This window comes from Rhamphochromis longiceps, linkage group LG23 (genome assembly GCF_057381845.1).
Source record: "Rhamphochromis longiceps isolate RC_006_pf linkage group LG23, R_longiceps_female_GT1.1, whole genome shotgun sequence".
NCBI classification, from domain to species: Eukaryota; Metazoa; Chordata; class Actinopteri; order Cichliformes; family Cichlidae; genus Rhamphochromis; species Rhamphochromis longiceps.
The window spans coordinates 34,865,358-34,881,006 of NC_140578.1; the positions used below are offsets into that span (position 1 = coordinate 34,865,358).

At 43.4% G+C, this 15,649-nt stretch overlaps 1 protein-coding gene across 12 annotated transcripts in view; it reads right to left on the minus strand.

Annotated features, from left to right (window-relative positions):
* LOC146642470 (R3H domain-containing protein 1-like) overlaps positions 1-15,649 on the minus strand; it is a 52,663-nt gene that overhangs the window by 8,930 nt on the left and 28,084 nt on the right. For 11 of the 12 annotated variants that reach the window (XR_014909648.1, XM_085398663.1, XM_085398662.1 and 8 more), the window contains 14 exons: positions 15,473-15,551; positions 14,530-14,589; positions 14,134-14,274; positions 12,862-12,970; positions 12,585-12,680; positions 12,158-12,183; positions 11,786-11,839; positions 10,897-11,129; positions 7,842-8,111; positions 7,145-7,299; positions 6,525-6,656; positions 5,223-5,573; positions 4,877-5,009; positions 192-349 (listed from right to left, as the gene is read on the minus strand). Coding sequence is in view for 11 of the 12 variants with exons in the window: in XM_085398663.1 (XP_085254789.1) it covers positions 192-349; positions 4,877-5,009; positions 5,223-5,573; positions 6,525-6,656; positions 7,145-7,299; positions 7,842-8,111; positions 10,897-11,129; positions 11,786-11,839; positions 12,158-12,183; positions 12,585-12,680; positions 12,862-12,970; positions 14,134-14,274; positions 14,530-14,589; positions 15,473-15,551 (1,997 nt within the window). In the remaining variant the exon portion in view is untranslated. The remainder of the gene's footprint in view (positions 1-191; positions 350-4,876; positions 5,010-5,222; positions 5,574-6,524; positions 6,657-7,144; positions 7,300-7,841; positions 8,112-10,896; positions 11,130-11,785; positions 11,840-12,157; positions 12,184-12,584; positions 12,681-12,861; positions 12,971-14,133; positions 14,275-14,529; positions 14,590-15,472; positions 15,552-15,649) is intronic. The other variant, XM_085398665.1, reaches the window with a different exon arrangement.

A 15,649-nucleotide genomic window follows, 5' to 3' on the forward strand; every position in this document is an offset into this window, starting at 1 on the left:
AGAAAAATAGTCTCAACATGTTCACTGTTCTTTCTTTAGCAGACATTTTAAAACTCAGAGCCATGTTTTTGCATTTCCTAATGTCAAATAAAGACCAACAAAAGGCCTCGAGCGAGGCACGTTTCATTCATAGCAGTGCTCTTATTAATCTAGCTGGGGGAGCTCACGGAGGCGTCCCATCATCAAAGTACCTGATAAGACTGCATTGGAGGGTACTGGACCATCATGCCTTGCATCTGGTTGCCCATATTGCTTTGCTGGTTGCCAGTGAAAGCGAGGTTGGGTGTTGGCTGCACGCCCACTACTGTCTGGTAGCTGGACGCTGGGTTTGGCATCACGGCTTGGTGCACTGAGGCAAAATGAGAAAAGGCACAATGCTGTGACCGAATGAAAAGAGACCCCTGATGGATACGCTGCGATAACAAACCGCCAAAAGTGCAATTAAGGAGTCGTGATTTCGGTGTAGCGCGGCAGGAGAGGACACTCAGGAAAAAAAGCCGAGGCTATCACGATTTCACAAGACAACTGTTCAACACTTTATTGATTTTCAAAGGGTATTTGCTTCTTAAAACAATCCCAACAATGAGCACAGAACCTCCATCAAGCTGAGAACAATAGAAGAGTGTTTGGGGAGTTGAGCTGTTAAAGCTAAAGCAGGTCTGGAATAAATGAGAAAGTCAATATATCTGATTTAGCCTGCAGTGGCCTAAACCTGCAACTTGAGTAGACGAGACACTCGTCTGATGAAGGTAAATTACAAAAACACTGTCACTTTAATGAGATTTCTCCTTCCTACGATACCTTTTTATTTTTAAAATTTAGAGAGGGCCAAATACAAGGACACACAAGAGATGACACAAAGTCACGCAGGCAGGTCCGACGATTCTCCAAACGCCCTAAAATGGCGATGCCTGCACCTAACCAGAGGCTGTGTGTGTGTGGGGGTGGAGGAGACTCGGACACTTAAATGTCAAGGTGACAAAAAGACAAATACCGTCCATTGTGACACGCATGCAAAGTAATCTGAGTGACTAAGGAGAGGATGTCCTTTTGTGAAGGTGTCTTTACAGTCTGCCGCCCTGGGAGAAAAGTACGACGAGACAATGAGAGCGCTCGGCGAGGAACGGAGCAGGAGGACTATTTTTATCCTCCCTCGCCTCCCACCTTCACTTACAAACCAAGCATGAAATGACCGTAATATCAAAAGCACCCGATTTTTATTCCATTCCAGCAGGGAGCGACGAGGGGACGGTTCTGACTTCTTTCCTTCCATCAGACGCAGATAATGACCGACTGTCCTGATTGTTGTGCAAGCGTGGCTGACCATCCTGACGGTCTTGTTCGGCTTTCAGGATTAAAGTCATGAGGGAGGAGAAGTTTCTACTCTGTAGAGTTCTTCCTCAAAGAAGAACGAGGAGTTCTTCTTTGAGGACTGGATTCCCAGATTTCGTTTTAAAAGCTGTCCTCTGCTAAGGTGCTCGCACAGTCTAGCGACGACAAGGTGAGAGGGCTGGAAAAGAGACCGGTTCACTGTGAGATTCATAGAGGCCTCTCAGACAGCGTCCCGGCCCCGCCTCCCGTCTCTCAGGCTCCAGATTCTTCTTTCTTTGTCACAAATCATACGGAACTGAGGAGAAGGACCTCTAGAAACCTCAAAATATACTCCTACTCCTTCCATGAAAAACACACAGGTGATCAGTTATATTAACCTTAAGATGAATTGAAAGTACTGAGGTTTTAACCTCTGAGAGTCACTGATGTTCTCGAGCCGTCTGTCATTAAACTTTCATGTTTCCATTTCCATAAACTAACAAGCAGGCTGGCAGCAAGACTTTTCCGCCATTATACTGCGAGCCCTAGACTGCACCATCATCACTGCAAGAAAAACCCTGACTGGTAAATGTGTCACCTGAAATTGCTTGTACTCTAAGAGAACTGTAGACCAGTGAAAACTGCCTGCTTGATTTGAACACAGTAGATTGTTCCACTCTGCGTGTGGCTTGGTCACAGGGGATCCCCTGTTCAGACAGTTTGCTTATGTTACATCAGGGGAAAAGGAAAAAGGCTCACATATAAAAAGGTGTAAGGACTTGAAATGATGCTTGAAATTCTCCCTTTAAAGGAGCTTCTGACAATATGTTCCTGTTAACTGATTGCAGCTATCGATAAGAGGGACACTTGGACACTCACGCAGCTATTAATGCAAGTAACATGAGAGGTATGCTACAAAAAGTCTTAATTTCTTTACATCGACCTTTAAAGGAGTGAATGACTAACTGCTTTTTCACCCATTTTCAGTGCATTCCTGATACATGGTTTGGGGCTACATTTCAGCCAGAGGCTTTTTATAAGACGTCCATTTTATTAAAATGTATGGAACTATGAAAGCAAAAAGTACAGTCAGATTTTGACTGCACATGCAATATCAATTGAAGGCACAGAAAATGCATCGATGCACCACTAACAGTCATGGATTGGCCTCCCCAGACCTCAGCTTTACTAAAACTGCGTGGGATCCTCTCGACCGTGAACAGAATGAAGCCGGGACTACTTTCATAAGAAGAAAGCTTCCTTAAGAGAGCTCAGACTGTGTTGACAAGTACTGACAAACAAGGTTGTTAGAATTGCACGAACTGTTTTTGTCATATATTGTCCATTTATGTTTCCATAAATTGCTACATCTATATCCGATTTTCCTAGTAAAACACAAAGAAATGAAAGCTGGCTCAAGACTTTTGCACAGTACTGTATATCAGTACTCAAGGGGGAAAAAGGCCAATGAAATTAGTCAATATTTATTTGTTCAGATTTGCACTGGTTAAATGTTTGAATGGAGAAATGTTGAACACATTTGCTTTAAAAATAGAGCTCTATTATATTTTATATAATTTGGTTTGGCATCAGTTGTCAGACTGTCAGCAAGTTGTTGGTCTGGTTTCTCTCATCAGTTCATCCCTATTCTAAACACACACGGCGGCTCTGTGCTGTGCAGGAAAGCTTATTTATTTGCAACTGAAATCTGTTGAGCTTCAGATCTAAAACATTTTTTATTACTGTCTCTTTGATTGAATATATAACTATATTCAATCAAAGTGAGATTCTCTCTCTAGGCTTGACATTTAGTTTGTAGTAGGAGCAAGAGCAGCAAATCCTCAAAGGAGCAGCAGAAACCAAAGAAAAGTTGATGTACGACTCAAATCATAGCTGTATTCTTTCAAGAAAATATGTACCATCTTTAGAGGACATTAGCTTTATCAATTGTCTATCTAGTAGTGATGTTCAATTTATATAACAATGCCTTCTAATAATTTCCTAACAGCAGTGAAGAAAAAAAAAAAGGAACACTTCAGTCCTTTCACATATATTACACGATGCTTTCTCAGAAAGAAGCTAAAGCCCTGTGGTAGTGGTGACTGTCTGATGCAATTGAGTGGAAACACTGACAGGTTCCTCTGTGGCCACTGGCTGGGCCGTCGGAGAATTTCCATTGATAACTTATTTATTGTGTGTGCAACCCACGCTGCAGCGTCTTCACCTTTAGATGCTCTTCTATGTGTGCATCTCTAATTAATGCAAAAAACGAAGGAGCAAGAAGGCGCTGGAGTCATTTTTTTTTTGTTTCCCAGAGAAATAATTGCTGTCCTTTGCCTTTGTAGGTCAGCTCCATTTGTTCGCTGTCTATTCCCCGCATCCCCAGCAGGGAAGCCACATTTGCAGCTTACAGATGACAGAATAGTGCCGCAGCCACTTATGGAGACGTGTGTGCCTGATTGTACAAGTCACAACTCTGGGGCAACATTACATCCAGTTAAGTAACAGAGAGTGTAGGTAGGTGTGTGTGTGTGTGTGTGTGTGTGGTGAGGAAAAAGACCAAGCAGGAGCTAACAATCTCAATTCCTGTGGCAAAATGAAAAAAAAAGGGAAAAAACGAAAGACAACAGAAACTGAATAATCTAGTGATGACTCCCGGGGAGACATCTGAACTCGTAAAAACAAACAAACAGAGGGAAGGAAGGGAGGAATATTTGTCCTTCACAGAGACGTCTGACATAAAAATGCTCTCTAAGAGCTCAAAGTGAGAAGTTAACAAAGTCTATTGAGCATGACTCATGACAAAACAGCTAGGCTGAGCTTTGCTCCTAACAACACGGAGCCTCAAATTCAAGGAAAACTGTGGATCTTATTCATTAAAACACCCTTTGATTTCCTTCAGATCCACTGTGCGACGCTTTCAAAGCTGTGCTAATTAGTACTGTCGGTTCAGCACAGAAGAGTAGAGGTAAAAGTAGAGGGAACTGCTGGCGTTTGGTATCCCAGTGTGCAACTTTAATCTGAATTTATTATCAATCAAAGAAGACAATTTATAACGGAGCCACGTGTGGCTGTGAGCACATCAGTGCGTGTCAAAGATAATAAGGACAGAAAAATGTTTTTCGCCGCTAAAAAGAAACAGGAAAAAAAAACAAAGTGAAAAAAATCAAGTCATATTTTTTTCAAAGTAACAAAATTAAAGGTATTGAAGTGGATGATTAGTTCACTGTGTTAAGAAACTGCTCAAAACCCTTTAAACTCAATGTAATCTTGTGACAGCGATTACATAACAGCGTAATAGTGTGTAAAAGTGAGTCCAAAAATTACCCTCCTTTAAAATGACATCCAGTGGGCTGGATCGTCTTCGGCTGGGCTGATTCTAGACCCCGGGCCTTATATTTGACACCTAACATGTGAAACTGGGTTTAATAAAATTATTGTTTTTATATTAGTCGGTTAGTCACCACCCTCACCCCGTTTAATCTGCTAGTACATTAGTTGCCAAAAACACCACAGTCACAAAGTCAGCAGTAGCAGCGGCTCTTTAAAATGACCGTGTAAGTACCTTGTTGCTGGGGCAGGTTTTGGCTCTGTGGGCAGTTATAGGGCAGCGTGCTGACAGGCGGCCGGTAGTGCTGCTGCTGCTGCGTGCTGGAACAGTGTGGGTGGTGGGTTGAAGAGCAGTAACACGAGGACATCTGCGAGAGACGCAAAACACAAATTCAACAAGCGCGTGACGCATCAGCGGTCCCATTTGAATTGACTTCACAGCGGGAGGAGGAATGAAGGATTAGTCATAAAGCTGGTTTTCACTGCAGGAGTGACTCATGATGACAAATTAGCACATTCTGAGACGCCTCTGGACAAGACGGCGGGATTTTAGCTGTGCAGCTGTTAGCTGAAGTCCGTACCTGTTGGACAGGCTGCTGGATGTAGGTGTGCTGCTGCAGGAGTGGCTGGTTCAGGGCGGATCCGGGAAAAGCAGCATGACCCAGGGCGGAGCTGGGATATGTGTGATTTTGGGCCGGGGTTGGGAGTGGGATGGGCTGACCCTGCAGCACCCCCGGGTGTCCTCCTGATGGCCCTGCCACTATGTAGCTAGCAACCTGCTGTGGAGGAGTGCCCTGCAGCACCACAGCAGAGGGGTGGTGGTGGTGGTACACAGAGGGATAGTGGCGACCGTCAGGAGCTGAAGGGCCACTGTCATTGGCTGGCTGCTGCGCCAGAGTCATGTGGCTAAACTGGGCGTTGAGAGAGTCAGGCTGCAGAGATAATTATGGGGAACACTTTTAATACGGCACAGATTAAAATCAACAATAGACAGCAGTAGATTCTCAGAGCCAGGTCACACAATTTAACACATTTATTCTGCTTATAATCTAGATCAATATACAGCTCAACCAGCGCGTTTCTAATCCAAGTGTTAAATCAAAGACATCTCATATCGACTTTCACTTTAACTAAATGCAGATAGCTCATATAACTGACCCAACTCCTCATGAGTATCAGCAGCCCAGGTCATCTCTGACATGTTGTTGGAAAAATAGTGTTTTTAGGCATGGATTATGCAGCACTAACATCTGGTGATGAATTAAATATTAATGGAACTTTCCACAGGCGTAATTAGTCACAGAGGCATGTCTTTCACTAAAACCAGGTCAAAAATGAGGTTAAGCGAATGCATGATCTATATATGTGTGTAAATGGCTCCGGCTGGATTTAGATACACCTTTCCACAACATAAGTTAGCAGAATAGTTATTCGGAGGCGTGTTGAGATCTGCTTTTCTAAAGTAATGCATAGAAAGGACAAGACGTGAACTATGAGGATGCAAAACTCCATCTGCTAATTTCATTATTTCTTTTTTTTTTTACTTTGATTTTTATTAGGTTATGTTAACATAATTTCATTATTTCTATGAAATAAGATAATTCACAGACTACCAAAATATAAATACATTTGAATCAATATTACTGATACAAAAGGCACATCAATACAGTATGGAGACCTGGGTCTAAGGAGAGCTCAGAGGACTTCTTTAGCACAACCCAAAACGAGTGGATTCTTTTTTCATTTTGGACATTTGTGTCAGATTTTAATGAACTAATCCAACTGCTCAGAGAAGAAGCCTATAAATAAGCTCTTAATGAGCCAGGTCTGACAGGAGATGGAGCGGGGGAAGAATAATAACATGGAAGAAGGAAGTTCGGTACCACAGTGTATTGTTGGTTAGGACAGACGGGCAGGAACTGAGAAGGAGGAAGAGGAGGAGGAGGAAGAGGATAAGAAGAGACCATTGGGTTGTGGACAGGCTCAGAGGGCGGCTGGAGAGGAGGACAGATCGGCTGAGGAGGGAAGGGAAGAAATGGACAGAAGGACAGGAGACAAGATTGGACGGAGGATGTTAGTAAACTGGTGGGGCTCACTAGCGTTCCTTCACATATTTGTAATATATTTTGTAGGTTGGATTTACTGAAAGCTAACACTAGCTCAGTCTCACACAAAGCCAATATTAGCTCAGGCTCAAATAGTGCTACACTCCACTGAATGCTAAAGTTATCGCAAACGTGGGTAAAGTAGCTAACACATAGTTAATGTGCTAACATGCAATTAGCCAGTCTTTTTATAAGAACTATACTATGTAGCTGGACATGCTAATAAATATTCTGTTTAATCAGTTTGTTAAAGTTTAGTTTTGTTAGTTTAGGACATGGTTTAGTGAAGCCCCATCTCTACACTCTGAGTTAGCGAGGTTAGGAAGCAGTTAGGAAAAACGTGGAAACTGGTTTAAATGATAGAAAAATCCCTGAAAAACAAAATACCGCCCACTGACCTGGGAGTGAAGGTGATTGGTTGGCTGTTGCTGCACTGTGGCGGGAACTGGCTGCTGTGGGGGTTTCCCCTGCTGTTGGATCCTGCCAGCAGCTGGGGCAATGCTGGCTGGGTTATAAACTACAGCGCTGCCATCAGGATGGATGAAAGGCTTGCCTGTCAAATTTAATTCATAAGAGACCGAAAACCACTGTGATGCGAGCGTTTCTCACACACAAATAATTCAGCTTCATGCAAAGAGGATAAAAAAAAAAAAAAAAAAAAAAACTTGAATGATGACAGTGAAGGACACACCCCGACGGGTCCATGAGGGGAGAGTCAACAGGAAATAACGACCTTGGCAGCGTTTGAAGATCAGTTCGGAGACCAAAAAGTACACAACTGCGCGTTGGGCCCGTGATGCATATTTACAGATTTCTCCCATCTGTTCGCTGCATTTTGATCAGCACGCTTTGGTCTGACTACTAATTTGACAGACAAACCGAGTGCAAGCCCGTGCCAACCTGTAATTCTGTTCCAAAGTTATGAATTTTCATTTGGAAAGCAGCAAATTACAAGATGGGGGATCGTATTTTTGGATCGTTTAATTTGCAGTAGACTGTGGCTGGATCACCACACTTATGAAGACACAGGAATCCTTTTTAAAAAGTCATTTCTGATTTTATCCAATAAGAATACAGAGGCTTGGCATCACCCACCTGTGTGTGGGTTGACCAGAACGCTGCCAGGTGGTATCCCTGAGGCTTCCAGCGGTAACAGGTAATAGTTTGCTGCGTCTGTAGCTGGCGGCGGCTGTGACAGGAGGCTCTTGGTCATCTCAGGGTGTCCGGCGCCTCTGGCGTCAGCAGCGGGATGGATTAAAGGTGCGCTGGGAACGTTGGAGCGGGAAGAGGTTGAGACTGGGAGAGGCAGCTGGGGGCGGGACAGCGAGCTGGACGAGGAACCGACGCTGCTGCACGATTCTGAACCTGAGGAGAAGCGGAACAGAGGGGTGATTATCCTCTGCCTCTAGATTTTCCCACAGCGACTCAAACTTGTCGCTTTTGTGCTTTCGTTATTCATGTGGGAGGAGAAGAGCCTATGGTGATAATGAAACACGGGAGGATATTCGCAGTCATGCCTCTTGCCATTAATGCAACCTCTCCTGTGGTAGCATTGCGTTGCAGTCTCTTGAGGCAACTGTTGATTGAGAAACTGGTAACTCTGCACCGTCTGTGATGGATCTCTCTCTGTATAATTAACGAATGTTGTGCAGAATGGTGAGCGCGCGAAGGGGGTTTAGGGAGGAGGGACTGACACTCCAATCTGGTGTTTAGGATTTTAGCTGGCCGAGTTTAATATTGTTCCCATTAGAAAACTTGTTAGAGGACTTTCACGGAAGGAGGAGAGCAAGAATAGCCTGTAGTTAAGATTAAATTTACATTTAAAGAGCTTGAAACAAAATAACAATATCACAGGCTTCGAAAGAAGCGGTATTTTTATGTGCTTTAAACACACACACGGTGGGACCTAATCCATTTTAAAGTAACAACAATAACACTACACAGATATGCACCATTAACGCAAAATTACCAAACCATCATCGCTGATGCTCACATTTATTTGTATTTGTCATGCAAATCGATTGTTATTGCAAAGCTCGATTGTGCAAATGCGGGTAAACATTTCCAGCCTTGCGACGTGTGGATTATACCTGAAATACCTTGAACATCCAGTACAGTTGAGCGTTGTTGTCCAATCAGATCATTTTTTAAACCTCACTGAAATGTGTGACACTTGCCAAAATGCCAGCTTAATTACCAGACGATGGCTCCTATTAGCCATCCTTTGCTGCAGTTTCACGGCCCGATGTCGTTTCATATAGTTTCGCTCCAACGCGGCCATAAAAACCTGAAGACGGCCTCCCTGCACCGAATCCCCCGCAGAGCATACGCAGTAGCAGGTGACGTTACCGTTTGTACCCGTGTCTGCCATCATGAGGCAAACTGAACTGATCACGTCGGGCTCGAGGCCGTTAAATATTGAACAACTCTGACTTGAGCACCAACTGAGTCTGAACACATGCTGTCAGAGCTATGAAAATGGGAAAAATGGCATGTGTGGCAGAATACTAGTTACTGCATTAGCATAATGAGCGATGACAGCACCTTACATTTCTTTCAGTGTCATTATATCTTTGTGTTTGTGTAGCATATTACCACCAAATACACCTGTCACAGTGGCTCAAGTCTGTGCTGTTGCAACAACATTTCAGGCCATGGTGCAGAGTTAATGCGGCTGTAAAGATCAAACATATTCTGTAACCTAATGTAGAACAACAGATCATCCTTCACAAGCTGTTCACATGGTTTCTACGTAAACGTCTAACCCGCAAACATATAAATATAGATTTTTAGCAGAGTAGAAAAAGCAAATGACCTCACATTTGTTTCCGTGGATGTTTTCCACCACTGGATTCAGAAAACACATCATAAATAATAAGTTGTGTTCGTGATTGCGAGTAAGAAACGGATAATTCTGTCATAACTCAGTCAGAAAAGCTGAAAACCCCCCCAAAAAAAAAATTTAGCTTCAACAATACTAAAGCTCCTTTTTTCAGGTGATCTGTGGCAGTGAAAGCTTATTTGAGAGTGAAAGAAAGGCAGAAGAGAAAGGCAGCACAGGCGAAAATGTCTCCTCGACTGTGAAAAATCACACGATTTAAGGAAAACTGGGGGGAAAAGAAGCAAGAACAAAATGGAGAGCAGAGGTCGCCCAAGGACTGCTGCTTGTTACTGAGATAAAGAAGACAAGCCTGTAATGCAGAACATCTCATCGCAGCCAATCGGGTTACAAATGGATCGTACTGTGGAGTAAGCACTTGCGGTTGAGGAGCAGCCTGAACTTCATCTCGGTGACACGGCACTGACACTTCCCTGTGCTTACACTTATACATTATGCAGTAACTCCTCACTGTTCGCTTTTCCACTGCTGCTGCACCACATTTAAAGAACCTCCTCCATCACCAGGTTGATGTGCGGTAATTAGTTTTGACAGCTGTCCGGCTGCGCTCGCCCCGCAGACTTTTATCGACCGCGGCGGGACGACAAACATTCCTTCTGATGAGAGCTCAGGTTCCCCCCCCCACCCAAAAAAAGCGAGCATTTTGCTTGAAGCTCTTCTGCTACTTTCTTATTTCTGTTTCTCATTTACCATCTAATTAGTGAATCCTTCCTCCTCATGCTGTGACAGAGTTTCCTCTCCTTCGTCTGCACGACTGCATGAATAAATTAGATGCTCGCTCGCTAATGAGACAAATCCCCCATTAGTTTCATTTAGAACAAAAGCCATCAATCACATAAAAATCTACATCTGATTGAATGTCCCTCCTCAAAAATCAGTTCATTAACAGTCTGTCGATAACAGAATAATGAGAGCTGCACTTCATTCAAGCGTTTTACGTTCAGACTGCACCGTCGTTCCATTTCAAACCAAGTGAGGACGGTCTGCACCAATATGTCGGCTGATATCAGCTGTTACGACTCGTACTGTATATTTATAGCTAATTCTGCACTAACAGGTTAAGAATAGCTGAAACTATTTTTTAAGGATGATTTCTTAATATCAGTGGTGGTAACTGCCCAAATTGTTAAGAAATAATTAATGGTGTGAACACCATACTGTGAACACACCACTGTTAGGAAATATCTGTGTCCACAGTGTCTATCAGTACTGGACATCATCTGAACACCGTGCTGCTCGGCTGCCTCTTGCCTGTTTTCGAGAGCCTCCCGGTGCTCTTGCTGCTGGCTGTGCTATCCCCTCTGACGAGGACGGGGGAAATGCCGCTGAAGCTGCTGGCCTTGGTGATGGCGGGCCGCGGGGCAAGTCGGTTGGAGCTGTCCGAGCTGTCGGTGCTGCTCCAAGGCCGGGGCTCGCCGTGTCGCGGCAGCGCTTCTGTCTCCGAGCTGCTCTGCCGGCTGGCGCCAGACTGGCCGGCCCGTAACCTGAAAGGCAAGAAAGCATACATTTTCAAAATATGTTATCATCATTTATTTCTACGTCTGTGATTAGGACGCTTGTACTTAAAGGGCATTTTTTTTTTTCACCCTTACATACTGGAAATTGCCCCAAAATGGTTTATGAGCCGTCAAAAATGATTCCCAATCATTTTTCTTGTTGACTGATTGAGGATCAACTATTGTTTCAGCTGGAAAAGTTTTTAAAAAAAGTCTATTTTTGGTGTTTGACATGTTACAAGATGACTGGAGACTGTAACAACATATCGGAGCAGTCCAGCAAGCCTGTGTCTACTCCTAACAACAACCTGCACAAACTCCTAAATATACGATCACTTAAAGAAAAAAAAAAAAAAAGAAAAGATCTGGTGTTTTCATTTTGGGGGGAAAAAAAATGTTTTTGCGGTTTAATTGGCCGTTTGTTGGTGTGAATAGGCTGTCCCACATGAGGAGGTCTGGGCAGAAAATCCAGTTAAACAGGAGCTTTCTCCAGCAGCAAAAACAAATCCTCACATCAGCAGTCCTGTTCCTGAGCGAGCCGATTAAGACAGACAGCGACTCAAAGGGTTTTCTCTGGAAGGAGCTCAGACGTATGTGTGCGAGGATGGGTGTGTGTGTGTGCGTGTCTGTGTGTGCGGACCCACCTGAACATTTGCCGCCTCTGTTGGGTGCTCATGCATGCGTCTTCATCCTGAGCACTGAAGGGAGGAGAGAAGCATTTCAGAGAGCAGGCGCTGACAAAAATGAGCCATCTACCATTTTAAAACGTGGCAGGGCTGCCTCTAATTGCTGCTCTGACAGGAATACTATAAAAGTGATTGAACTTCTGTTAAAGTAGCGGCTTTTCTGAAGAGCTCCAGTTCCCCTTTATAGGATGAAATCAGCCCTACCTTGCCCAATTACCTGACAATTCATCATCCGCGTTAGCCAGACACGGCTTTTGGGGGAATATTTCTATTTAATGAAATGTGGCGGAACGTCAGCGATCATATGATTAATGCCATTTCACTACTTACCTTCTATCCAGTATGAAGTGATCTCCCTGCGAGTGAAGAGGGAAATTACTGTCAATAATGTGGAAGAAAAGCCAACTCATCTCTACTGAAAGATGTTTTATATTTATGAAAATTCTCTGTAGTATTGAACAATTTGTCAATAACTGTGTTAACAAAACGTGCCATTGCACTGTGGGCTCCAAAGCATGCATGTCTACCAATAAATCTGACTTCTTCACAAAGATGGAGGGCCTTGAAAAATCGGAGTGCACCCCCCTCCGTCTATAATTTCAAAAATCCTGCCGTGGTAATTGTTAGCAAGAAATCTAGTGAATTTGCACATGAATAGAAATGACACAAAGATTTGTGCAACATGGCCCCCACCACCCCCCCCCCCCCCACCCTCAACCCCTCCCCGCCCCACTCCGCCTACACAAACAGCTCTCACATCATGTGCAAATATCCTTTCTCTGGCTCGCTGGTACTCCTCCTCCCTCTCCTCCATCGATTTGCTCCTCTTGTCAGCTTTCAAACGCATTCGAATCTGGCAAGGACACACACACACACACACACGCACACACACACACACACACACACACACACGCACTTCTTTAACAGCTATGTCAGGGACGCCAGATTGTCCCACTCTTACCAACATGTCAGAAATGAAAGTGACAGCTTGGTGGAGGAAAGAAAAAGAAAAGAAAAAAAGAAAAAACACCTACCGTGCTGTCTTCACGATCAAAGCTGGAGTTGTCTCGTTTGAGAATGTAGCGTTTCTGAAAATCGTCCGCCCTGTCATCCTTGATGTGCTCGGAGAATTTCTGATCGGGTCTGTCGGTGGGGGGAATTCGCAAGAGTTTTAGTGGCAGCTTAATTTCGGGCGGATGCTGACAGCAACATATGTTAGCAGCGCGGCAAATCAACTTATCTCTCGACTGATTGAAACAGCTTATGGCTGCAGAAATTCGCCACCAATTAACCTGCAGAAATATCACATGTTGTAGAAGAGCGATCCCGCTAACGTTTAGTTACCAATAGAGTAGGGCGATATGACCAAAAACATTTATCGTGATATACATTTGAAAATTTGCGATAACGATATAACTGATGATATAATTGACACCAGAGAAAATACTTTACAACTCCACAACTTTATTAGTGCAAAAAAACCAAAACCCATCAATGTATTTTCACTTAAACAAGCAGCTGTTTTTTATGTGTTATGTAAAACATTAACAGTGCAAATTCCTTGCTGACAGTTTAACCAAAAGGCATTTCCAGTGGAAACTGGCCGACAGATCCTCAGCATAACCATGTATAATATCTACAAAACTTAAAGAGGTTATATACACACAACACGGTAATATTATGTTGAAGCACAGTACGTATCACTCCGCGAGGCTCCAGCCTACGGTAGCCGTAATGCTCCGACAATCCATCAAGCAGTGCGGGTTCGTAGCTTAGCAAAGTCGTACTAAGACATCTGACAGATTTTTGAGCGCCGTGTACGTAAAATCGTTTCGAGGTCAGTAAACACAACCAGAATTCATACATAAGGCACACGGGATTATAAGGGGCACTGCCGATTTTCAGAAAATCAAAGGACTGATTTTAAGTGTGCCGTATTTTCCAAAAAACACGGTATATAACGACGGCTCGCTAGCATGCGCTACCAAAAATAGTACTGTGATGTGTATCTGACGGACGAAAGCCAAACCAGTTCCACACCACTGAAGTTGCAGCATTTTTACAAACCAATTCTGGTTCATCCGTTTCATTCAACGATCCGCTTTCGCTCTTCTCATTCTGCGTCGCCGCCATGTGCGTATGAAAACAAAGGCACTGCGTGTGCGCATTTTACCCATATTCTATGGCGATATTTCATTTTCTTATCGTTGCCCAACATTATACCGGTATTACCGTGATCGGTATGATATGGCCCAGCCCTAGTTAACAACTTAAATTCAAATAGCAAACACCTCCAGGACACTCACATTCTGGTGTTGGTGGTTTTGTTGATCACCACCGACTTCCCACTGGGGTCCACGTTGTGATCCATGCCGAAGTAGGCCGCCACTCGATGTAACAGCATCCTGTGGTAGGGCGTCATGGGTGGGAACTTTCTCTTTTGACTTCTACAGGTAAACACAAAGAAATTACAACATTACAATTAACACAAAAGGTCCCAACGCCAGGTTCAATGAGTGGGGGGATTAAAGCTGCATTCAGCATCCTGAATAGATGTCATTTTTGGGGCTGTTTTGCACTTCAGAGGTCACTGTGGGGACACTCAAAGCCCTCTATCTCTGGTTAAATGTGTTTAACTCAGTAAAACCAGGTGCTCTGGTGAGTTTGGTAAGGACAGGAAGTGCTTTTCATTCATTTCTTACTCATTATTGCTGATGAAATCCAAGATGTCCTGTTCCAACTTCAGCAGCATGATTCGATCCCTAGGAAATGAAACAGACAAGACCGTCTGAGAAGTCAGTATATCTTTCCATTTCTCAGGTTATCCCTCTGTACATGTCTGCTAATATGTTTGTCATAGGACAGGTCACACCAGAAAGAGTCACAGCAAGTTGAAGTTGTGTGTCTTTACACAATGTTTACATTTTATTGATGTAGTCAAGTAGACATTAAGAATGTTAGCTAAATGCTAACACTGTAGCTAGCAGGGAAACAGTGGCTGTATTAATTATTCAAGAACACAGAATCAGTTTTCCTCTTCGTTTAGTAAAACATGAACTAATCATTTGTTTTGTTCAAAATCAATGAGCAAAATTATTTCAGCGATCTATCTTTGCTTAAATTAGAGAACAACAGTCAGTGTGGCTGAAAAGAAAACAATTCCTGATCTTTTGAAAGACCACCGTTCTGTTGTTTCAGCAAGCAAGGTACATGCTAACGCAAATCACTTATAAATGCTCTCTAAAGATTGTGTTTATTTTTCCTGCTTGTGCCTTTTCCCTCCAGAACATTTTGTTATGGGACTCTACAGAAACTCATGTTTACTGAACCCTTGTATATTTGTAACACTGAATCATGTCTCATGACTTCTGTGCAGCAGAGGAGGTTACATAAAACGGGTCAGCGTGACACACGAACTAATAACAGCTACAACGGCTTCCTCCATTTTGGACTTAGCACTGCCGAGATAGAAATCCCCAGCACAGACAAAGCTACCAATATTATAATATCTCTGCAAGTGAAAACATACGTAACATAAAACCACTGAAAGGATCACACTTCAGATTTTACATTTTGCCATGACTGGTCTGTGAGCCCCTGACATTCAATATTTAACATCAACTTTTTCACGTATCCTAAACTCACCTGGGGTTGCCCTTCAGTTTGTTGACCAGGAACTCATGGAGATCTATCCCAGTTGAATCTGTATAGTCTTGACTGGAATCTGATAAAAGGAGACACACACCCCGATTCACTGAACGAGGCTAACGCCTAACAAATCCAACCAAACTAACTTTACCAGAGTGTAATTTTCTTGCAATG